A 25,126-nucleotide genomic window follows, 5' to 3' on the forward strand; every position below is an offset into this window, starting at 1 on the left:
GGTTTGGTTAAGCCAGAGAGAAAAACTCTCTTGCTTTCTGGACGAATGCCTTTCCTAAGGTAAGTTCCCTTACCTACATACGCTATCGTATCTGTAGTCTTTTCTGGTTCTTCAAGTTCTTCTTCCTCCTCGGAGGAAGCCTTTTCTTTCTCTTTTTCGTGTATTTCTATCACTGTTTTTCTTATTCTCTTGTACATACTGGCTATGCAACTCCCCTTATCATGTTTTCCTTCAGATATATTTTGGCCCCACTTGTTGAGTGCATCTAATTCATCCTGTTCTGTTTCAGGCCTGTCTCGTTCTCTTATTAGGCAATTTATAAAAAAACGTAGTATATATGCTTGAGTGTCAACTTTCTGATGCTCCATGGCATCCTTAATACTTTCAGGGTCTTTCCCAGTCTGAACAAAGTGATATATTCTATCTAGGTGCTCTTTCATTCCTGAAAATAACAGTAGGTAATCTGCAGCATATCGTAACCGTAGTGATGCCATCATCATTCTATCGTCTTTGCCGGGTACTGGATCATATCTGCAAAATGCAAGTGGTTCTTTGAGTATGTCGAGACGGGGTGATTTGAACGTGAAAGGACTCTGCATATCCCTAAGGTGTAATCTGTGTGTTAATGGCGGGGTCCGAAGACCCCCTATCGCACCTCCAGAGGCGGAAGCTTGGACATTATCTCTCTGTGGAGTCTGTATCTGTACTTGAATTTGTCTTTTAGTAGGGTCAGGTAGAAGCGGTTTCGGTAGATCAACTTTAGGTGCGGGAAGTGGTGGAGGTGGAGGAATGGTGGGCTGTCGAACGGGGAAACCTGGTTGCAGTTGTGGCGGGTTGCCACCTCCGTCACCGTCAGTAGGCGGGACGCGGACAGGCAGATTGGTGTAAGCGGGTGCTACATCCTCTAGATAGGAATTCAGGAATATGTCTTTAGTGGTCCTGTGAGTTACTTTAGTTGGAACCAATGGTGGCGGCAGATTTTTTGGTATTTCTGAAGTGGCCTCAGGCGAACCCTCGGTCACGAGATACATACCGTTTACGAGATTGTTTCGTGCGCGGTTTATTTGCTCTGATTTTACTCGGATCCCTTCAGTAACTAATTCATTTTCTTGGGCTTTATCTGATTCTTTAAGTCTGTCTTCTCTATGTAGTGCTTTTTCAGCACGCTTATGTGATTCCTTACGCCAAAACTCTATGGCGTCCTTCTGAGATTGTCTGGCTTTCTTTTTCCATAGTGCTTCCTCTACCTTCATGATGCACTCGGCATCCCATGTTCCGGTAACAGGCCATCTGTGTCTCTCGTCTAGATGCTTAGTATAATCGGCCCATAAATCTAGATACAATATGGCATCTAAGCCATGCTTGTGGTACATAAAATTTCCAGGAGTGTCCCTAGGGGGGATAGGAATTTCTTCCTCTAGTATCCCTTTCCTAGTTCCTATCTGCTTTAACTTGTTGAAAAACGGCATTTTGTTTACTTAGTACTGAATGCTCAATCCTTGCTACTTAATACTGAATACAGCTAGTTATACTAGAACACAATAATACACATTAAAACAGTCACACTCATACCACAACATTAATCACATGAAAAGACATTTGAGACATATATGACTACCCCCTATACCGGATGTACTGCTAAACAGCACAGATACACTGTCAGAGACAATGCAAAAACTTGAATAACTGATGTACTGCTAAACAGTACAGATACACTGTCTAAAACAGTGCAGACCGGACTTGTGTACCCAAACCCGTCTAGATACGTCCCAGCAATGGTACTCACCGGGAAGCATGGAAACAGAAGGCCTCGGAAAACTCGACTGGACTGGACCGGACTCGACTTGACTTAACACGTGGATACCTCGGAAACTGGTGGGCCTCTTGACACCTCGTACCTTGCTTCTATCGGCTAGGCTCTGGTCGGGATCCTCTGCACTCCTCACCGCCTCGTCTGGGTGCTGATTGCAGTCTTCGTCACCTCCGTGGGCCAGAGGGAAATACAGGAAATCCTGCCGGTACGCGTAGTTTCCGTCTAACTGATGGCAGGGGACAGAGTTTGCAACGCACCAACCGGCGCGTGGGGTGGGGGAGGGGTCCCTATTCGGGCGCCAAAATGTCGTAAATATTTAATTTACCGTCTTAATTTCTATGCAGGTAAGTACTTAATCAATAATAACTCAATCGGAAAGAAAAAAACAGAGTCCGTGGTGTTAGAGTTCTTAGGGGTTTTATTCCTTAAAAAGGAATCGTTCCGGAACTGGATATCATGTTCCTGCAACCACAAGGGGTTCAGGAAGGGATAGAGCAGTATTTTATTGACAATCCATAGCTTATATACTTAAGTTACATTATAGAAACCAATACAGTAGGCGTAACAGCTGAGAGAAACAAGATAACAGCATTCACGTGGTAGTGATACGTAATTAGAAGGCGTGAACTAGGCGTGAACATAGAGGTGTGTGCTAGAAACGTCACAGATAGGTATCATAAGTGGGTGGCAACAAAGCAGAATCTTGTAATGTCAGCAGAAATCTGAGGCCTAGATGCGCGCGCAGCTGCATGACGTGTGATTGACGTGGAAACTGGAGGGTGCAGGGGACTTGACATTTACACTGGCGGAAAGAGACAGAAGTCTGGCATGTCAGATCAACTCGTACTTCTATCATATCTGATATCTGATGTTTGGGAACCATATTATCTGAACGGAAAAGGTCTCTGGGGCAGAAGCTATTCTATACTGACTGTGAGTGCGTGTATAAGCGCCTAAGTGTCTGCATGAGAAGCGTGGGGGCATGGGCCTTCCATGGGAGCATGGTAACAGAGGCTATGAATTACTTGCACGGAGACAGTGAGGCCGGCCCTTCTGCTCTGCAGCTGGGGGGGAATGTTTACTTAAACTAGTAGGCAGGAATGCATTTTCGAGGAGCGGAACAGATAATTCGAAGGTTGTAGTCAGTCTTGGCAGGCAGCAGGCTGAGCTAAGCGCGGTGGGCCGCGCTGGAAGTAAGTCAGAGTTCACGGGTACAGAGACAGCCTGGGCTGAGGCTTTCAGAGTCAGAAGCCAGAAAAAGGCTCGATGGCAGGATTCAGGGCCTACTTTGCCAGAGCTGAAAAACGTGTAAAGTACACTACAAAAAGACGTTGGCATAGCATACTTAGGAACGGACTATTCAAAATGTTGTAAATATTTAATTTACCGTCTTAATTTCTATGCAGGTGAGTACTTAATCAATATTAACTCAATCGGAAAGAAAAAAACAGAGTCCGTGGTGTTAGAGTTCTTAGGGGTTTTATTCCTTAAAAAGGAATCGTTCCGGAACTGGATATCATGTTCCTGCAACCACAAGGGGTTCAGGAAGGGATAGAGCCGTATTTTATTGACAATCCATAGCTTATATACTTAAGTTACATTATAGAAACCAATACAGTAGGCGTAACAGCTGAGAGAAACAAGATAACAGCATTCACGTGGTAGTGATACGTAATTAGAAGGCGTGAACTAGGCGTGAACATAGAGGTGTGTGCTAGAAACGTCACAGATAGGTATCATAAGTGGGTGGCAACAAAGCAGAATCTTGTAATGTCAGCAGAAATCTGAGGCCTAGATACGCGCGCAGCTGCATGACGTGTGATTGACATGGAAACTGGAGGGTGCAGGGGACTTGACATTTACACTGGCAGAAAGAGACAGAAGTCTGGCATGTCAGATCAACTCGTACTTCTATCATATCTGATATCTGATGTTTGGGAACCATATTATCTGAACGGAAAAGGTCTCTGGGGCAGAAGCTATTCTATACTGACTGTGAGTGCGTGTATAAGCGCCTAAGTGTCTGCATGAGAAGCGTGGGGGCATGGGCCTTCCATGGGAGCATGGTAACAGAGGCTATGAATTACTTGCACGGAGACAGTGAGGCCGGCCCTTCTGCTCTGCAGCTGGGGGGGAATGTTTACTTAAACTAGTAGGCAGGAATGCATTTTCGAGGAGCGGAACAGATAATTCGAAGGTTGTAGTCAGTCTTGGCAGGCAGCAGGCTGAGCTAAGCGCGGTGGGCCGCGCTGGAAGTAAGTCAGAGTTCACGGGTACAGAGACAGCCTGGGCTGAGGCTTTCAGAGTCAGAAGCCAGAAAAAGGCTCGATGGCAGGATTCAGGGCCTACTTTGCCAGAGCTGAAAAACGTGTAAAGTACACTACAAAAAGACGTTGGCATAGCATACTTAGGAACGGACTATTCAACCCATTCAGGGTGGGTCTGAAAGAGGACATGTTAACGTTGGACGCAAATGTATTTGCGTCTTCATAGCTGGCACAGGAGGGAAGTTACATGCACTTTAAGCTGGTACATGGAGACGGTGGGGTACACGATAGGGAACACAACTTGACCATAAAATTTATATTTCCTCAGGTCCATGAAATCAAATTTCGGATTCTATTCTAAACGGCCATCAAAATGGAGAAACAGCTCCGTCTCCTCCTGCAAGTAACCAAGATCATCAAGATACCTTACGCAACTGAACTTACGACATCCCCCTCCTCTTCTTTTAAAGGTGAAATGGATATATCCATTTTCAATACAGGTAACATCCTTATAAAAGCGACCAACCCTCACCTCTCCTTATTTGACCATCACTTTCCGTCACTTTTCAAACCGCTAGCTCCGCAGGGAGATCTGATTCAGTTGCCTTCTTCCTCACGACCTCCTTCTTCCGCAACCAACGGGACCATGCTAAAAACAGACCTAGGGACCTCTTTAACATTGTTAAACAACAAACTCCATCAGCGACCAACCCGCAACCTCTCCTTATTTGACCATCACTTTCTGTCACTTTTCAAACCCTAGCTCCGCAGGGAGATCTGATTCAGTTGCCTTCTCCCCACGGCCTCCTTCTTCCGCAACCAACTGGACCATGCTAAAAACAGACCTAGGGAGCTCTTTAACATTGTTAAACAACAAACTACATCAGCACCCCCTCCTGCTATAATCAACACAAAAGAACGTTGTGAAGAAATCGCCAGCTTTTTCGCTGATAAAGTCGCAAAAATTGAGCAAACCTTCTTGCAAGTCTCCTCTACTCCCTCCATCTTTCCCACCTTCGCCATCCCACCTCCCCAAACAGCTGATCTAGCTCCAGAGCCTGTTTTGGACCAAACAACCACGATAATAGGCAACGACTACATGAATCTCGCCAAATTGATAAACAACGGCAACTGGTCGGAATTCAAACCTTTGACTCAAAAGGAAGTCTTCAATATAATCATGAAGCTAAAGCCAACGACACATGCCAATAATCCCCTCCCATCCACGATGGTGAAAAGTCTCAACCACATCATCGCCCCGTTATGCACTTTCATCATGAACACATCTCTCACCATGGGTTGCGTGACAATTTTGCTCCAATTAGGACAAATCACACCCATCCCCAAAAATACCAGGGCTGGTCTCAACAATCTCAACAACCTCAGACCTATCTCCAACGTCCGGTTCCTTGCCCAGACTTTGTAAAAATGTGTCTTATAGTAACTTAATCATCATATACAAAAATTCTCCTTCCTTGACAAAGGCTGTAGTACTGAAACCGCCATGCTGAACCTATCGGATGACATCCATGGAGCCTTAGATAAGAGTGACATCTGCCTACTTATTCAACTTGACCTATCAGCAGCAGTCGATACAGTCAATCACCCAGCCCTACATGGTGTTTCAGTTTGAATGACACTGTACTAAATTGGTTCTCTTCCTTCCTTCAACACCGCTCGCAACAAATCAAAATCAACTCTTGCCTGTCTAAACCCACTCGGATCAATGTTTGCATGCCTACAGGCTCAATTCTATCCCCTACCTTTTCAATCTCTTTATGGAACCACCCAACTACAAAATAAAATCACGCAGTGACATTCAACATCTTAACGACACATTGATCAAATTACAATCCTGATTTCACACAAATCACTTAAAGCTGAGCACATCAAGACAGAAGGTATTATTTTCTTCCCTTAAAGTAACCACCATTGGCTCATCGACCTAAACGCTTCAAAGTGCTGTCTTACTTTATCAAACTCCTGGACAACAAAATGTCAATGAAAGAGCACATCAAGAATACAGCAAAAGAAGCACTGTACACACTCAAAAACCTCAAGAAACCTAAACCATTTATTCCTGCAGATGATTTAAAAAATGTGGCGCAATCTCTGGTTCTCTCCAAACTAGACTATGGTAATCCCATTCTCATTGGGATGCCTAAAACTCACCTCGCCCCTGAGATCTGTTCTTAACATGGCAGCCCAACTCATCTCTCTTAAACGGTTTGAGCAATCACTCCTGTATTCAAGAGCATCAACTAGCTTCCTATTGAATGAAGGTGTACTTACAAGACTGCATGCATCATCCACAAAGCCCTTCACTCTCACACACCTAACTACTTCAAAAACAAGCTGACGAAAGCAGGAACCACAAGATCATTGAGAAGCTCCAATGCTCTTCTGCTCCTACCTCCCATTCTAAAAAAGACAGCAACCAATTTGCGCTCTTTTTCTGGAAATGCTCCAAGAATATGGAACTCCCTACCTTGTAACCTTCGATGCAAGCCTTCCCTTGCTTCAAGAGAAACCTGAAACTCCTACTGCTTTAACTCCTATTCTACGAATCTCAGTAAAATATCGATTTATCAGACCTAGACTTTCTGTCTGATGCTCGGTTCGCTCTTTCTTTATTGTGCTTCTCTGACTTTTAGTACCTCTCGAATTGTGTCTCTATTGTTGGTCACTAAACTTGCACCTTTGATGGGAACCATTTGTCTGTTGAACTACTGTCTCATATGTTCATTGCATGCCTGCATTTACTGTTTACTGTTTCTTATCATGACCTTGTAAAGCATTCTGACACCTACGGGGCTAGCTAGCACTATATAAAACGTATATAAATAAAACAAATAAATATGGAAACATCTGTCTTAAGTAAAATACACTTCAGGTCAGATGTACACCATTCTGTTTGCAAAAAAAGACCCAATTTGCAACCATTGTTGCGACCAGAAACTTAATTTACACACTGACATATCTACTATTAAGTAGGATCACAAAATAAGGAACTGGAGTAAGTTGCAAATGGATCTACCTCTTTAATATTTGTAAGGTGGGTTTCAAATGTCAGCTCCCTGCCATTGGTGATCTGTAAGGGTCAGCAGATCATCAAGTAGCCCAATTGCCATAAAGGAAATATGGATGCCTTAATATGAGAGTCAGTAACTTTTCACTGGCTTGTAGCCAGAAATGCAGTTGCAAACCATTGATACATATGGTATGAATTCATAATTTGGAAGGGATGTGCACAGTATGCCTCTTTCAAATGGTGAACAGGTATCCATGCACAACCCATTAAAAATGTTGATAAGTCTGAGTCCTAAAATCGATCAAGTATTTAAGAAATACCCTTTTGTTGTCCAATTAAATGGATTCAACTGTTTGAGACGGCAACATAGCTTCGTACTTCTGGCCTTTGTTTCATAACTGCCACTGCAAGAGCGGTCATGCCTTTCTGCATGAGAAATAAGCCCGGGCGGTTAACTATGCTCCGCCAGCATAGTTTAGGCAAATCTACAACTCCATGGCGGTGTGTAGTTATTCTTCCCTCCACCCTCCCAAAGTAATTATAAAGTAATTAAAAATGCACTTAACCTGCCACAGCTGCTTCCTCCTTGCCATGGACGCTCTCCTTCCTCCTCCTCGCCGTCCTTTTTCACTGATAACCCCTACGTTGTACGTCCTGTGAGTGTGCATGTGCACGTGCAAGACGTACAACTTAGCATTTATCTAAGAAGAAGGACGGTGGGAACGAGGAAGGAGAGCAGCCATGGCGAGGAGGAGGCAGCCATGGCAGGTAAGTGCCTTTTTTATTACTTTATAATTACTTTGGGAGGAGTAAGGCACGTAGTGGAACAGAGAGAAGTTCTACTGAGTTGTTTTACAACTCCGTAGATCTTCCCATAGAGGCGCTCCGCCTGCTCCGCCCAAGGTTAATGAGAACCTTGATCAAAGAGGTCATTGAACATCACTTGTATATTTGCATTCTAATGGATGGATACCATGCACTCTGGCTAAGGCGAGAGTGAGCTCATAGACAATGAGACTACATTACCAATAGGGATGAAGTATCAAGCATAACATAGAAAACTATATTTGTTAGACATTTGAAATGTGCATAAAGATTGGCACACACCAAACTAATATTCATATCAAGGAGAATGAAAGACACTCACCTGGAAGCTGTCATGAACTCCTATCCAGTAGGAGCCTTTGTTGTAAGGATCGACTGGTTTTCCCATCAGAACAAATACAAAATCATTTTCTTCTTGGCTGTGAATGGAGGCCAGGTGAGAATTGTAGGAGAGACAGGTTGACTTGAAAAGACAAACAAAATGTACATCAGATTAGACACAGGGAATGGCGCCTGATTCTATAATGTAGTGTTATTGTTATAATACAATGATAATTCTTGACTTTCATATTCAGCCAGAAAGACAGATGTGCTGCGTTGAGAGGAGAAGCAGCACCATATTGATGAAGACTTGGTGCTCTCTTCCAAAAGCTCTGATGAACTTGTAGGCAGCCAAGCACCTCATATACGTTTTTGCATCATAATGCAAAGCTCTGTGTGAGATGTCTAACATAGATTTTGTACTGCAAGGGTACTCTCACAGTACAAAATGCTACACTTTGACATACTTTGCATAAGTGCTATATAGTACAACACAAACAGACATTTTGAAAAGTGTGGAGGTAATAATTGTTTCTACTACTTTGTATCAAAAACCATGAAGGGTTGTGTGGGAATGCTCATGCGGCAGCCATTGGATGCCTTCTTGATGCAAAGTAACGCAAAGTAGTGCAAAGCTTTGCTTCATGATTCTTTTAGGCAAATTTCCAGGACAAAATACGTTTTGCACTGAAAAGTAAATACCTCAACACTTTGCCCTCATGTGCTTCACTGTTGGATACTTTGCACTGGTACACAATTACGTATTAAAAGCCATCACAACACCTTTCAGGACAAAGTCTTTGCAGTAAAGATATGGAAGCGGTTAACCACATGTAGACATATCATAATAATACAAGAGGCCTGGGGTTTCTTCTTAAACATAGGGAGATGGTATGTGAATTAGCAGACAGTCTGGTAAAATACTTCCAATACTTAACACTGATTGTATATGGCTTCCTTGATTTTCAATATCTTACAAATCACAAACAGTGGAGCTTGCAGAGTACAAAATGCACTACCACTGTGTAGCAATACTGATAACTACTGGATTTTGTTGGTAAGAGATTACAAAATGCAAGATTCCTATTCATCTTAAGTCATGTCACTAAAATGCTAGTTCAAGAGGACTGGAATATGCTTTGCAAACCTTACCATGAAGAAAGTGGCAGGGCTTTTTATTAACATTATGTCTCCCAAAAGGCTGACACCAGCATGAGGCTAGGTTGCGCAGATATGTCCTGCCCACACTGAAGTTGGTGCTGGAAAGAATAAACAATCAACAAATAAAGAAAGACTGAAATGTAGGCTATGAATCCTTCTTTCTCCTCAAATGTTCTTCTTTGGAAGAGTGTGTTCAGCACCCGCTTTCAAGATCTAAGCAGTGGGTGTTGTTATCAAACGTGCAGCAGGTGTCTTGCACCGGGGCCCAGCGGTGGCTGTATTTGACTACCCAACTAAGGCACAGTTTCCATTTTCCTTCCTTTAAGTAGGGTTTATGACTCTCTTGCTATGCCTCTGTTCATGGATAGAGACAATCGCTCTATCCATGATGCTGACCCTGGCAATGCACATTTTAGGCTGGAGCACAGTCTTAGCTTAGCAGCGAAGCATGTGAGGCATCGCGTCTTGGTAGGTATCATGCCTGAATACATGGCATCTCAACAAGGAATGCATTCAGCTGCAGTGCAAAGCGCACATCTTGGCCGAGATTAAGAGCTCTTCAGTAGGTCTTCATCAGATGTGAGCACAGAACAGCAGCAGGAAGCCACCTATTGCTATTGGCACACAAATATATTTGTTGTGCTGAGGAGTGTGCGTGTTTGTGGCAGGAAACCCCTAAGATTGCCTGGCTGTGTGACTCTTGCATCCATGAGCAAAGTCAGTCCAGGCAATGAGATACCTGGACACTGTGAGTTGGTTCCACGAAAGGGGGAATTACACCGGAACATACTAGTCGGAGTGACATGAGCATTGGTCCCCACTGTATTCAGTGTGTGTGGGTTCTTACAGTTTTTAAAACAAAACTCCCGCAAGGTATATACTTTGAATGTTCTTATGTATTGTACTTATGTAGGGACATTGCATGAGTGACTATAGGGGTGCTTCTGTGAGCGGTGAGTGCAGAGACATCCCCAGCACAGTCTATATGAATTGAGCAATATGAGATATGTGATTGGAGAAGCCTTGTTCTTCCACATGCCTACAGGAACAGTGTCAGCAGGTCAGATGATAGGCCTGTTTATTGAGGATACTGAGGTACAAGTACTGCTGTAGGTCTGCACGTTTCTAGATGAATGTGTTACTAGTCCCCCAGTGTTTTGGGATTAGGATGTGACATGGAAGAGTACACTAATCCAGCTCATTGGTTGTGGGAAGGGTCTCTCATTCTCTTGTGCATTAATGATGAATCTGTTGTGTAATTTGTAATTTGTAGATATTTAGAAAAATGTTTAGATAGGAGGCTGGATAGGGTCCCTGAAAGTGGATACTAGCAGTCAACCGAGAGTGCAATGCTGGGTGCCCCTTTTGGGGGGGGGGGATACAGGCAGTGTGAAAAAGCACTGGGGAGGCAGAATAGTATGGGAGATAGAGGTTCATTTGTAGATATTGTGAGCATCATATGTATCTACTCAGCTGCTACAACAGGAGAGTGCTGCATAGTCAGTGTGGAGGAAGTTCAAAGCTCTGCACTTCTTATTATCCATGTGGGGGGAGGGAGGGCTGTAATTCTTTCCATTTATTCCTTCATTTATTCAGGCTTTGTCCCACAGAAATGTGTGTTGCAAACTGATAATTTGCCTTGTGTGAGTAGGTTCTTTTGTTTTGTAGAGAGCCAAGTTTTGTTAGATCACTATCTGGGAGCCACATTTCCAGAAGTATGGGGTAAGGCAGTGAATGTTACTAGTATCCCCCATGTTTCTGTGACATGAAAACCTATTTAATGGGTTCATTGACTCATTACGCAAGGCATAGGTAATTTTCAAAAAATTATTTTTTCCTTATCTTTATTAAAAAATTTACTTCACCATTGAATTGGGTTTTTAATAACTATAACTATGATTGTATAATTATTTTTGTGGCTGGTCCCTTTCCTAAAATATAGTATTAAGATTTTATTTTGAACTCAGGTTTTCTAAATAGGACAGCTATTCCTGGCATGGTAAAAAAGGGAAAAATTGTGTTTGGGTGATAGTGACTGTAATTACATATTAGCCTTACATTTCTACATGTTCTACTTTTAAATACCACAAACCCCACCTTGTGCGCACCAAAGCCTACCTATAACCCATTCATATTTAAAAGAGGATTTTTTACCTGTCAAGAGTTTATGTTGACAGGTTGAAAAGCAGTTTTTACAGTTTCTACAGTCAGGTTACACTGAAGCCATGTTTACACTGCCACTGTAGTGGGCAACACAATTAGTGCTGCAGTCCGGTAGTGGCATTTAACTTCCAGACCCTGGGTACACTGTGTACCATATATTGTGGACTTATATAGTCAAGTTAAATATGCCTAGTGACCACGCAGTAAATGTGGATTTCCTACAAATATTTATAACATAACATTCCATGTGTATTAATAAAACATTCATTCACCGGGAAGCGTATCTTGGTGCTGAACACCAGATGATTATTATTCCCCAGTTCAATTGTACTAATTTTATCAACCTCAGAAAAGGAAAGGTTAACTTGACCTGCCAAGATTTGTACTTATAGCCCTGAGGTCAACTATAAATCTCTGGTGTGGATGCATTAGTCCATGGTGTCACTATGACCTCTTCTATGTGCTGAGTAAATGTTTCATTTTGGACAACCCTTAACGTGTTTATCATGCCCAGTACTCTACATTCCAGCAGGAGATCAACATATATATTGACAGGGAGATCTTTTAATAATAAAATTCCTAATTCTTTTATTTACTAATTCAAGTGGCATCTACCATCTTGGATCTGTAAGTAAAAAAGGAAAGCAAATGTCTCCCTCGTCATTCCACTAGTGCTTGCGGATGGGATTACACGTAAGCGTGCAGTAGAAGCGATGCTATCATCAGTAGCGGTTGCATCATTGTATCTTTTATTGTTGCTACTGTACAGCATCAGTATTTTGCTCGCTCCCGGTGCTGTGCGGCATCATAAAAAGGCATTAGCAAAGCCACTAGGCAAGCCCGCCAAACGCAAGCACGTCTGCGCCCGACCGCGCCCGGCCGGGACCAGGGGCCAGAACCCCTACTTCTCCACTGACCTATGCAACAGAAACACTACGGTCCCTTAATCTGGGTAACTATTTGCTGGAGGAGAGTGTGCAGGCAAGACTGTTGGTCGAAAACCTACTGAGGGCTAACAGTATAGAGGCTGATGGGTCTTTGAGGACTCAGGGTCAGACTTATGCCCTTACTGCATTTGGTCTGAAGGTAGCAGTGCTTGATACGTGCTCCTTGCAGTAGCACCATCTTGAAGTTTTCTCCCTGCTTCAAGATGGAGAAGTTTTCTCCCTGCTTCAAGATGGAGATATAGACATTTTGGCACTTACGGAAACATGGTTGGGGGATTCATCAGCCCCTGATATTGTTGCAGCCCTTTCAATGGAATGTGATGCTCTGTTGCATAATAGATCAGGGGACTCCGGGGTGTGGTTGCTTTCCTTTTTAACAATAGCCTTATGGTTACTAAAATAATGGCAGAAAGCTGTGACAAGGTGGAGGTTTGGGGGATAAACATTTCCTTGAAGTCCTCCTGCATTGTACTTATGGTAGTTTATCGGCCCCCTAGGACTACCCTGGTTTCAATGAGTGTTTCTTGGAGCTCACTTCTGACTTATGTTCCAGATATAAACGTCTCCTAGTATTTATCACTGGGACAAGGTGCAGAGAGAGCCTGTACTGGGACTATTCGAGACCACTATGCTCTCGATGGACTTGCAGCAACTGGTTAATAGTCCTACTCACGTAAATGGCCAAACCTTAGATCTAATATGGTCTTCACAGCCTTAGGCACTGATAACTGATATCAGCTGCTGTGCCTGGTCGGATCATTCATTGTTGAGATGTTGGGTCCCAAGTGATAGTCAACTACCACAGCCCCTGCCTTTGTGGAGGAAGGTCAGAATCTGGAAAAATATTGAGGCAGATCACCTAATAGCCACGCTACACTCAATCCCTTCCTCTGATGTGGGAGAGGATAATCTAGACCATAAAAGTGAAGCTTTATTTACTCACTTACAGCAGGCCATTGATATAGTGGAACCAGAACAAAATGAAAGGGTCAGAGATAAAGGAAAGGGGGCCCCATGGTTTGATGATGCACTAAGGAAAAATGAACAACTTCTTTGACAAGCTGAGAGGCGGTGGAGACACAGTTATGAGCCAGCAGACTTAAAAACCTATAAAGTCCTTTTTGCTACTAGAAATCGGCTATCCTAGTCAGGAAAGCAGAACACTATGAAGGAAGGATTGCTCAGGCAGGAAACAAACAAAAAGAGATCTTTGCCATCTTGAAGGAGTTGAGTCAAAAGTTGAGAAGAAGTCCACAATCGCATCCCCAGATTGTGATACCTTTCAGGAGTTCTCCCTTCAGAAAGTCACGGACATCATCTTGGAAATCACGAGAACTCCTATTGACTCCAGTTCTCTTGATCAGACTAGCCCCCCCTGTCCTAGCAGTCAGTTATATAAATTTCCTAGTCGTGATTCAGCTACTCTGGTAGCACTAGTAAAGCATATTAAATCAGGCTCCCGAGCGGACCCTTGTCCTCCGAGGGTTTTTCAAATGACTCTGCCAGGGTTGGAAAAGCAGGTGTTGGGATTACTCAATGATTGTTTAGATTTGGGTTATTTACCAATTAATCTAACTAATCTAAAGGAAGCCAGGGTCACCCACCTGTTAAAAAAGCCTGGTGCGGATACCCTGACCTTAAAAAACTATAGGCCTATCTCGCAGCTCCCCTTTCTAGCAAAAATCCTGGAGCAGTATGTATTGAAAATACTTGCAAGGTATTTGGAAGATCCTCAACTGCTCCATCCTAGACAAGCAGGCTTTAGAGCTCATCACAGCACAGAGCTAGTGATGGTGTCCATCCTGGACGAGCTCAGAGTTAGGTCCAATAGTAAACAGCTGAGTGCCCTGATTTTATTAGACCTGTCAGCGGCATTCGATACGGTCAGCCACAACATACTGCTGAACCGTCTTATGAACCTGGGTATAAATGGCCAAGTACATAATTGGCTTAGGTCTTTTCTGTCAGACCGCACTCAGGGAGTTCAGTTGGGTGAGCAGCTGTTGTATCTGGGCTCCCTATCCTGTGGAGTACCTCAGGGCTCTGCATTATCTCTTCTTTTCAACATCTATCTGCAACCCTTGATGGAGGCCTTGACCTATATGGATTGTCAGGTCGTTAATTATGCCGATGACACTCAACTTCTTGTCCGGCTTAGTAACTCCTGTCAGGCTCAGGAGTCAGAAATCTGCACAGGTTCACTGTAAATTGGATGGCAGCCAATTATTTGAAAATAAATCCGGATAAAACCAAAGTGCTCATTATCCCAACAAATAATAGCCCATGGTGTGATCTTTTTTGGCCCCTCAGAATTGGGAGTGGTCCCAGTACCAGTCCCGACGGTAAAAAGCTTGGGGCTCAAAATTGATTTGGAATTGTCTATGTCTTGTCAGGTCTCCTCTGTTGTGGGAATCGGTATGGGTGTACTTAGGCAGTTACGGAAACGTGTTCCCCTCCTATCCATATCCGCACTGCAGTCAATTGTCTACGCCACTGGCATCTCTCGGCTAGACTATGGTAATGCTCTTTATCTTGGCCTTCCCCTGAAGCTCCTTAGGAGACTGTACGTTGTACAAAATGATGCGGCTAGGCTCATTTTTTGACTCCCTAGGAGGACACAAGCCACCCCTCTGTTAGATAAATTGCACTGGTTGCCTATCAAACAGCAAGTGCAGTTTAAGGGTCTCTGTATTGCCCACGTAGCAATGTATGGTGAGGCACCAAAATATATAAAAGATCGCATGATGAAGTATGTTCCTAGTCGGGTTCTACGGTTATCTGAGGCTTTTAGGCTAGTTCCACCCAGGTATAGCTCTAAATCCAAAGGGGGTAGAGCATTTTCTGTCCTCCTCCCGCAGGCCTGGAATGATCTGCTGGAGTACTTGCGAAAGGAACCGGTTTTGCTCATCTTTAGGAAGCTCTTAAAGACCTTCCTTTTCAGAGAGGCACTAACAACTGCGTAATCTCTGCATCCGCTGCGGCCAGTTCTTTCAGCTCTGGTGACTTGCTCACTTTCTCTAGAAGTGCTTAGAGACCGGTTGGTGATTAGTGCTATATAAAAATCATATAACATAACATAACATAACATAACTAGGCCACAAACTTTAGACCCATTGGCTTTGCCATAGCTTGTTTCTTGTATATGTCTATTTATTGCTTTCCTGCTGCTCTTTTTTTAAATTTTAGTAGCCCCTCTGATAGTCCTGCAGGGCCGTCTGATTTCCACTCTTTACATGTGCGGTGTGTTGAATCCACTGTGGCCGCTATTTCTAAGCTGTACAGCCTTCATGTAATGACATTGAGCCCGATTCACAGAATGAACTTAAGACTCAATCCTAAATGTACTACTATTTTGGTATTCACAGAATGCACTTACTACTTTTGGCATTCACAGAATGAACTTACTACTTTTGGTATTCAAAGAAGTTAGGATTTTTGTCTTAAGTTTGTCTTAAGACAAACTTAAGACAGACTTAAGACAGACTTAAGACAAAATCCTAACTTCTGTGAATACCAAAAGTAGTAAGTTCATTCTGTGAATGCCAAAAGTAGTAAGTGCATTCTGTGAATACCAAAATAGTAGTACGTTTAGGATTGAGTCTTAAGATCATTCTGTGAATCAGGCCCAGTGTGATGTTTAGGGAGCTACTGTTAAGCCTGTCAGCCTTTAGGTGGTCTTCCCCCAAAGTTTTTGGCATCACACCTCCCATTTTTGCTGAATTTGTTTTTGTTGGCCTTAGGAACTAGAGCACTTTTCCACTGCCAACCAGTTCTAACGTGCTTGTCCTCCGTCCCCTCAACATGATAAAATTAGTTTATAACCAATAGGCACTTTAAATTTACTAATACATCCTTTGTAACGTGGCCTGTGAATTAAAGGCTACTAGTGAGAGTGCCGTGCGTATTGTGCCACCCACTTAAGTAGTTCCTTAAAGCATGTCTCAAGTCTGCTACTGCAACCTGTGTGGACAGTTTTTACCTGCCAATTCAACCTGGCAAATTAGACATTTGGCCAGGCCTAAATCGTCCTATTTAACGCATATACGTCACCTCTAGGGAAGGCCCTAAACTGTTTTTTCAATACTGCAAGACCTGCTTCTCGCATAGGATAACGTTTGCTTAATTTATTACATTTAATAAGTGATAAGTTTCAATTGCGATCAGGTAGCGTGGTTGAGTTTGTTATCTTAAGAATTGTAATCCAAAACACTTTTTAATGGTAAAGTCAGACTTCAAGTCTCAAATCCGAAAATGCCACTTTTAGAAAGTTGGCAGTTTCTTGTTCTTAACATTTGGTCCCTGCAGCCTGTATCCTGGATCACATGACTATGTGTTGCTGGCCGCTAGTCTTTGTTTTTTGCTCCCAAGCAGTGAGAGAAAGGAGGAATAGATGTTAGCAGGATTGGTCATTACTGTCAGGATGAGGGGAGGAGCAGTCAACTACCACACTTGCACATCACAAAGGTTCTGCCCAGATTCAACTCTTCAGTAAACATCTGGACCTATAGAAGACTCAGAAGAGGAACTGCTGTGCTACTCTGCTGCAAGCAGGACTGCTACTCTGATGCCGAGTTATTCTGCTGCCCTGCTGCCTGAGTGAGAAGGACTCGAACTGCATCTTGAATACCAAGACCATCACAGTCACTCCAATGGCTAGTTGGCTGGCATCCTGATCAGAGCCTCAAGGACGGAAAAGGCTCCAACCACCTTGAACCCTGCACCTGGAGTCTGCCTGCTGTAAGTCATGCCCTTCAAGTGGTGCCATCCCAGTCCTGGACCCTCTGCCAGCCCAACAGAACAAACACAGCATGATGCATTTCCTCGGAGACCCACATTGGATACAGCTGTGGGACGTATCCCCAAAGCAGGATCTCAGCCGCTTCTCGGAACCGCTGCTTCATGACGTATTCTTGGCTTCACATTTTATCCCTGCAGCACCTCAACAATGTCACTGCAAGTCGCCTCCTAAACGCAGGACTGTGCATCCCAGCCCACAGCTCCTTGGAGCTGGTGCTTCACAACATATGCTCAATGCCATATCTTGCACCAGCTCGCAGCCAGGATTTAAAGTACTTTGTTAACAGGCCTAGCTTGGTCAAGTATGTGGCCCGCACTTCACCGTGGTTGACCTGAACTTGTGACTTCGTCCTGGTCTGGCGTGACCAGAAGACCACGGTTGGTGCTTTGTGCTTTTTGGCACTGTGTTCACTTAAATCATTCAAACTGCATATCTCTGAGACTACTGATTTAATTTTTGTCATAAATTATTTATACATTTTTTCTCAATTTTTCTAAATTGGTGTGGGATTTTTGTTCACTTGATTATTGTTTGAAGTCCTGCATAAACACTTTTTACACATTGCCTCTAAGTTAAGCCTGCCTGGTTGTCTACTTAGCTAACAGACGATTAAGCACCAGATAATTTGGTTTTGAGTGTGGCTTCACCCTGACAAGGATGTTGGTTGCTGTATGAGTAGGTTTTCACCCCACTGAACCAGTAACCCAATTTCCTACAGCGGTTATCTTGCAATTGTATAGTGCATAGTGTATATTTTTGTATTGCTCCAAGTAGGCCAATGCATGCTTCGAAAGGTGGTAGCTATGTTAGAACTTTAAAATAATAATGCATTTTGTGTTATGTTATACAGATTTTTAGAGCGCACTGTCACTGTCAGCGAGACAGATTCTGGTTTCTGAGTTCTGAATGGTCGGCAATCTTTAAGTGAATTTTCGGTTCATCCCTGCACACAGATTGTTCCCGTTTGCTTGTGAGAAGGGCATGTTTGAAAGTTTTCCAGGTGCTGATTGGAAGCCATTTAAAAAATATCCTTAGCATCTTCAGGGCATGGAAGCATTATGCGGTGATGGCATTGACTTAGGTGATCATGTTGAGATTGCTGTTGATGATGATCCTAAGGTTCTTGGTGTGAGTGGTAGGCTTAGGGGTTGGGTGCAGGTCCTAGTTCTGTTGGTTAACAGGCGGATTCCCAAAGTGTAGTGCTTTTCCCAATGATCATGATTTAGGTCTTGTCAGTGTTCCACTTCAGACTGTTGCTTTCCATCCAGGGGGCGAATTCAGTCTGGTACGGGGCATCTTGTCCATAAGGGAGAGAATGAGTTGAGTGTCATTGGCATAGGAGAGGACATTGATGTTGTGAGAGAAGATGATACCGGCTAGAGGGATCATGTGTGGTGAAGGGCTCAGTGAGGATCTTTCCGGAACAATACAGATGATGTCACAGGCATCCAAGGTATATGGTGCCAGGCTAACTGACAAGTTCCTTTCAGTTGGGAAGGAGCAGATCCATCAGATTGCATTTCCTTTGATTCCGATGTCAGTTCCACATTGCATAAGAATGGGGTGGGAGACTAGGCCAAATGCTGTGGTGAGGTCCTGGAGGACGAGTGCTGCAATGTCACCTCCATCCAGAGTAATGTGGATGCCGTCTATGGTGGCGATGAGGGTTGTTTCAATGCTGTGGCTGGGTCTGAAAGCAGACTGAGTGGTGTTGAGGAGTTGTTGGTTGTTGAGGTATTTAGTTAAGCGTCTATTAATGATTTTCTGTAAGTCCTTGTCCATTGAGAGATGGCCGCTGACTACTTTTTTTTTTTCAACTATATAATTTAAATTTGTCTTCTATGTGCTTTTGGGAGTTTGTGAGTATGTTTTACTGTGCATGAGTAAATTGGTGAATGAAGCATGAGTCAATCAGTGGATGAATGAATGTATCTTGGCAAGGGAGAGTGACAGGGTGCATGTGATCTTATCCACTGGTTGCTGGTAATTAAAGGTAGAGGAGGGCATGCATCCATCGATCTACATGCACACTCACACCCACATGCATTCACAAGTGTTTACACATACACACACCATTTACAAGCACACATGCACACACATATCACCGCACACACTCACAAATCCACATACTTTCGTACATGCACATATGCAGGCACAAATCAAACATTAAAATAAAATGAACTTACCAGATGCAGCATAGATCTTGGCCTCGAGCCTTCTGCAGGAGTGGTACTGCAGTTGTCACTTATTGGATGGAGAAATCGGCAGTCCCTATCTGTCATAGAGTGGCATAGGGTCAGTGAAGCTTGCTAGCCCCGACCTATTTTGTGACAATGTGACAATGAAAGGTGCTCTGCCTTCGGCACTTCAGGGCTTAAAACCCTAAGGTTCCAGGCTATCAGTAATGCTACCCCTGATCATGAGTCCTCCCAGTGCTTTGCCAGGCTGAAAAGGTCACACCCACAGAGCTGTGACATCTTCAGCATGCAAAAATCAGCTCAGGCAACTAGGGGCCTGCGCATTTAGAGCGGCATTAAAGGCTCTCTGCTCTTAAGAACGGACCACTCCTGATCTTATCATTGACTCAGGATGCAATTCCTGTGCTAATTGAAAGCTATTGTTGTTGCCAATGCTTGTTTACCGAAAGTTGTACTGGAGCAGCATCTTTTGGAACCACCCGTTCATGTTCTAACCATGCCATATATATACACACATGGTCTATGTAATTGTGTGTTTTTTATCATTAACGTAAAGTCGTACACGTGACCGAGATACTTGCTGTATAACCTAGACACTTCCATGAGTGTGTATACTAATGTTTTCTTCATATTAATACCTATTTGCTGTTCTTGTTTATATCTGCATTTGTATAGATTAAGTGACTCTTTAGTTCAAATACATTCACATATTCAGTTAAATAGTACCCTGCATTTGTTTTATGACTATATATCGCGCATTCAGTTGTGCATTGAAGTATTTTGCAATGTTAGCTTGACCAAAGGCCTGAAGCATTTGGATTTAACGTTTAACCTTCAAAGCGAAAGTTGTTTGCTTTGCATGTTCTCCCCCTTGCAGGTGCAGTCTCAAGGCATTCATTACTTAGTGAAAGGAAGATTGTGTATGGAAGATTGTGAGGCTCAGAGAAGAACACTGGCAAGGACGAGAGGCACTAACAAACAAAGGGAGTAGCACCATTCACATGATATCTGGAGACTGGAATAATCCAACAGCATTTCTGATGCAGAGACCAGGAGATTGGAGTAGTAATAGAGGGTGCAAAGTTTCACAGTGAGAAGGGTAAAAGTAGAGGGGCTCATGAATTAAGACTCTCAAATGTTCTGTGGAGTTTAACAGATGGTCATATTTTCAGTTTAGGCAGATTCCCCTTAGACTTGGAGAGGTACAGACCTCCCTGCGATATCTCCGTTGTGTGGCTTTATGCTATATAAAATTATTTATTTTGGAGAACTTCTCCAGAAGTTCTACAATGCTCATACTGTGGTATTCCATGACTTGATGTCATTTGGAACTAGTTAATGTCACTTAGAATGTTTATCCTTGATTACCGAGTCAGTTGCTCAGAGGTCTTTTTCCTACTTTACTTGATCTGATTATGGTATTCCCATTTATTGTTGTCTAGGTTGGATTTACTTTAAACTATCTAGATGTCTGCATGCATAATTGGCAAGGTGACCTCATATCGTATCCTGACCATCAAATTATTTTCCTTACCTTCTGAAATGCTAATGCTATTACTGAATTTCTTGTATTCTTCATGCTATTGAGACTGAACTTTGTTATACAAGTTGGTCTGCTGGTGTGTTTTTGTAGCTTTACAATATATTTCTGAGGTTTGTGTATGTTAGTGTGGCTTTGGATTTGTAATAAACCCACATTTAATCTCATCTATCAATTTAGGTTTTCAGTGTGTAGCCAAATGGGTTACCCTGTAAATTGAACTTGCGGATGTTGTCAATTCCTCTTGATTCCTCGGGCGCCTAAAAAGTTTAATTGCAGGGAATTTAGAGATAAGCCCAAAGGTGCTGAAACACTATTGTCTTCATGACAGTAGCTTGGGAAACTGTATAAAAATTACGCCTACACACACCACATATTGAACTAGTCTCATAAATCTTACCATACTAATGGCAGTAGTGGGCATCACTAATATGCAAACTTGGAATGCAGATAGAACATTCATAAACGGTCATCATTATTAATAAAACATATTTATAGCATTGTAATAGGTTACAAGGCATTATATAAAGGACTAGGGGCCCGATTCACAGAATGAGCTTAAGACTCAATCCTAAACTTACTACTATTTTGGTATTCACAGAATGCACTTACTACTTTTGGTATTCACAGAAGTTAGGATTTTGTCAAGACAGACTTAAGACAAAATCCTAACTTTTGGGAATACCAAAAGTAGTAAGTGCATTCTGTGAATGCCAAAAGTAGTAAGTGCATTCTGTGAATACCAAATTAGTAGTAAGTTTAGGATTGAGTCTTAAGTTCATTATGTGAATTGGGCCCATGGAGATGTGATTAGCATCGATCATTATCCTCAATAGATTGTGGCCCATTTTTACTAAAGGTTGCACCTTTAGGTAGTTTAGCACTGCATCTGCGTGCCTTTAAATTGGTAAGTAAATTCATTTAGCAAGAATCCATGTAAAACCTTAGTAAATAAGAGCCTTTGTATTTATTAGAGCATGCATGGAACTCTTACCTCTGCCTCCGGCCAAGACACTATGTCATTGAATCGCTTGTAGCAAGCATTCTTATACTGCACCCATCCGTGATCACAGGAGCCTTGAACACAGAGACACCTTTCATTGGCATTTATTTTTGAAGTTGGTGTCTGCGTTGTCGTGTTCTGACAGTTACCTAGTAATATTCAAAATACAAAGCAGAGAGGGAGGGTCTTACGTTATAGAACAACACTCTTCAACAGTAAACATTTTAAATCAGTAATGGGAAAATATAAAATACCAACCGAAGTCTCTTCCTTAAATCCACATTATTGTTGCATCATATCCATTTAAAAACAAATTATTCAGCACTCATCCACACGTCATAATACAAAAAGAAGTTACATGTAATTAAATCTGTTAAAATCCGATGGAACGTTCGCTATCTCCCAAGCATTTCTCCTGGCATTACAGAATTAGACATTTGTTCAACAAAGATTTGATGTATTTTTTTAATAATGACTTCTCTGTCCACAAACAGCAAACATTGACAAGAACCCTTCATAATTGAACAAGTTTATCATTGAAGGAATTGCTAGACAGGATGTAATCTCTATTCTTTCCTTGCTTTAATGCTTGGGTTGAGTTGCATTGTGTTAGCAGCAACATTATTTCATGTGGTGGAAACGCATCCAACCCAAGCAATAATCCACTTTCTTTCTGACAGGCAAATGGTACATTGATGGTGTGAGATTTAGCAACATTTATCTGCTGTCCCAGTTTGCTCATGTAGGAGACAAATTTGTTTAACAAGACTTGTAAGCTCAACCTTGTACTGAACATCAGGGGCAGTATTATACAGAGTGCCTCGGGGGCCCAATGGGCATTTGTGCCCACTTTGTGTGCCCACGGGGCACTCTGGTATTACAAAAGGGGCCACAGATGCTTGTGCATCCCCTTCTGTACCACAGCATATAAATTGCCAGCGCTATCTGAAGGGGCATTCCCTCATTTGCTTAGGGGCATGCCTTGCCTCCGTGTCTATGCCGTAATACCGACGTGGGCTCTGAGGCAAAAAAGCCTTCAGGACGCACACTGACAGTGCGCCACCTTAAAGGTGAAGCACTGTCACTCTGCCCCCTGATGGCACCCCTCTGGTGGGTGAAGAGGGGTCTCATAGACCCCCCAGACATCCCCTTGCAGGAGGGTGAAATCACTGACTGCACCCACCTGCAAAAGGATCTCTAATCCCCTTGGAAGGTGCAGGCGGGTGCCACCTGCACAGTGAAAACATGGTGCCGCTGTAAAGCAGCCGCTCCGTGTTTCGCGTGAAACTGCTTCCCCAGGGCAGCACGAGTTAACACCTGCCCTGGGGGCAGCACATTCACCAAAATGCAGCGCACTTCCCTTCATTGCGCTGGGTGCACCTTTAAAAAGTTGCATCCGGTGCAATGAACGAAAATGTGTTGTTTGCATAATATGGGCCCAGGACACAATCATCATATACCAGAGCAGGGAGTCTACTCGAGCCCACCCTGAGAGTGTCTGTCTCACCTAGATCCAGCGAGGTCTCCAGATTATTTAGCTATAAACAAAAAGGAAAAGGGCCTGCACCCACCCTTTAACCTCGCTTCATTTTGACGGGGTTGGAACATCCCCATAAGTGCCATACCTAATACAGCCCGCCACATCCTCGTGCATTTGTGCTACAAGTGAACCACGGCCTACTTCATTCCCTTGCCAAGCATTTTGTGCAGGCCGATGGATGCCAAAAGAAAATCTATATGGCTCAGTGTTGCTCGGCTATATTACTCTGCTGTGGTCCATAGGTCTGGGGTGTGGGGTTATTGTGACACAGCCACTCTTCATGTGAATGAAAACATGTTCAGTGCTTTGTGGGACAAGAATATGCCACACTATGGAGGAAGCTGAAATGCTTTTGGGTGGCACCCTACACCTCATTGGGCAAGGGTGCCCCCTGCTTGTAGCTCCAGATCATTGAATAAATATGTGAGAGCTGCATAGTCACTTGGCTTTGCTGCCTGAATCTACAAGGAGAAGAAGGACTGCCCTGCTGGAACCCTGGTCTGCACCCCAAAGGATTGCAGCCTGAAGGACTGCTCCTGCTGATTAAGGAGTTGACTCCCTGAAAGCAACAGATTATCTGTGCTTCCCTGCACCATCTCCATCAAGAAGTCCCCAGCCTGGGGTGAGTCCAGTTGATTTAAGGATTTGGCCAGATGCATTGTGGGAACTGTAGCAGCAAACTTCCAAGACCATCTCAGAGTTTCTAGACCTTTGGATTTGTGTTTTGAACCCTTTGAACCCTCAAGAGGAACTACAGGCAGATGTTCCAGAAGTTTGGACCAACTTTTGTAAAAAGCTCTATAAGTGGACCGACCCGACGTGGGGTCAAGCCATGGTACGAATCCAGCTTGATGAAGTGCCTTGCTCACCGTCGAGAGAAAATCATTCTGAAAAGTTTCTAAGTGTGAAGGTAAAATTTTGACCAGGGCCTCCTGCTTAGTATATCCAACCAGGGTTCCATTGCAGTTACCGGTTAATAGCCCTTCTAGACAATGAGGCAAAGTACTACGCAGGCCTCCTACTTCAGGAACTAATTCTATGGGCAGAAGAAACCTCAACAATCCCGTTTAACCAAACCGGCTTCAGGAAAAACATGGGGACATCTACCAACATCCTAGCCTTGTCACTACTGATCGACTCAGCCCAAGAGGAAAACTATCCCTTGTACCTCTGCTTCATAGACTATAGTGCTGCATTCGACCGGGTAGATAGAAATCTGTTGTGGAAAAAACTGAAAAGAATGAACATCCCAGATGATCTACTGAACCAACTAATTCTCCTACACAGCGACACGTGGGTCCAGGTCAAACTAGGCCCTGGAGAGTACCTAACTAAGAAAATTCAAACCCACACAGGAGTAAAACAAGGCTGTGTGTTAGCGCCAACCCTATTTAACCTCTTTATGGCCGACCTTTGTACAAAACTTAATGCTAACAATTCGCACGCTCCAAAATTAGGGGGCAAACAGCTTTCCTGCCTATTCCACGCCGACGACCTGGTGCTGATCAGTCGGACCCAG

The 25,126-nt window shown here is 43.3% G+C and overlaps 1 protein-coding gene across 1 annotated transcript in view; it reads right to left on the reverse strand.

The window, feature by feature from the left end:
* LOC147734878 (alpha-N-acetylgalactosamine-specific lectin-like) overlaps positions 1 to 25,126 on the reverse strand; it is a 118,323-nt gene that overhangs the window by 79,635 nt on the left and 13,562 nt on the right. The window contains exons 3-4 of the mRNA XM_086953090.1: positions 22,059 to 22,216; positions 8,259 to 8,399 (exon numbers count right to left, since the gene is read on the reverse strand). Of these exons, the coding sequence (XP_086809216.1) occupies positions 8,259 to 8,399; positions 22,059 to 22,216 (299 nt within the window). The remainder of the gene's footprint in view (positions 1 to 8,258; positions 8,400 to 22,058; positions 22,217 to 25,126) is intronic.

The sequence above is a fragment of the Lissotriton vulgaris genome, chromosome 1_2 (genome assembly GCF_964263255.1).
Source record: "Lissotriton vulgaris chromosome 1_2, aLisVul1.2, whole genome shotgun sequence".
Taxonomy (NCBI): domain Eukaryota; kingdom Metazoa; phylum Chordata; class Amphibia; order Caudata; family Salamandridae; genus Lissotriton; species Lissotriton vulgaris.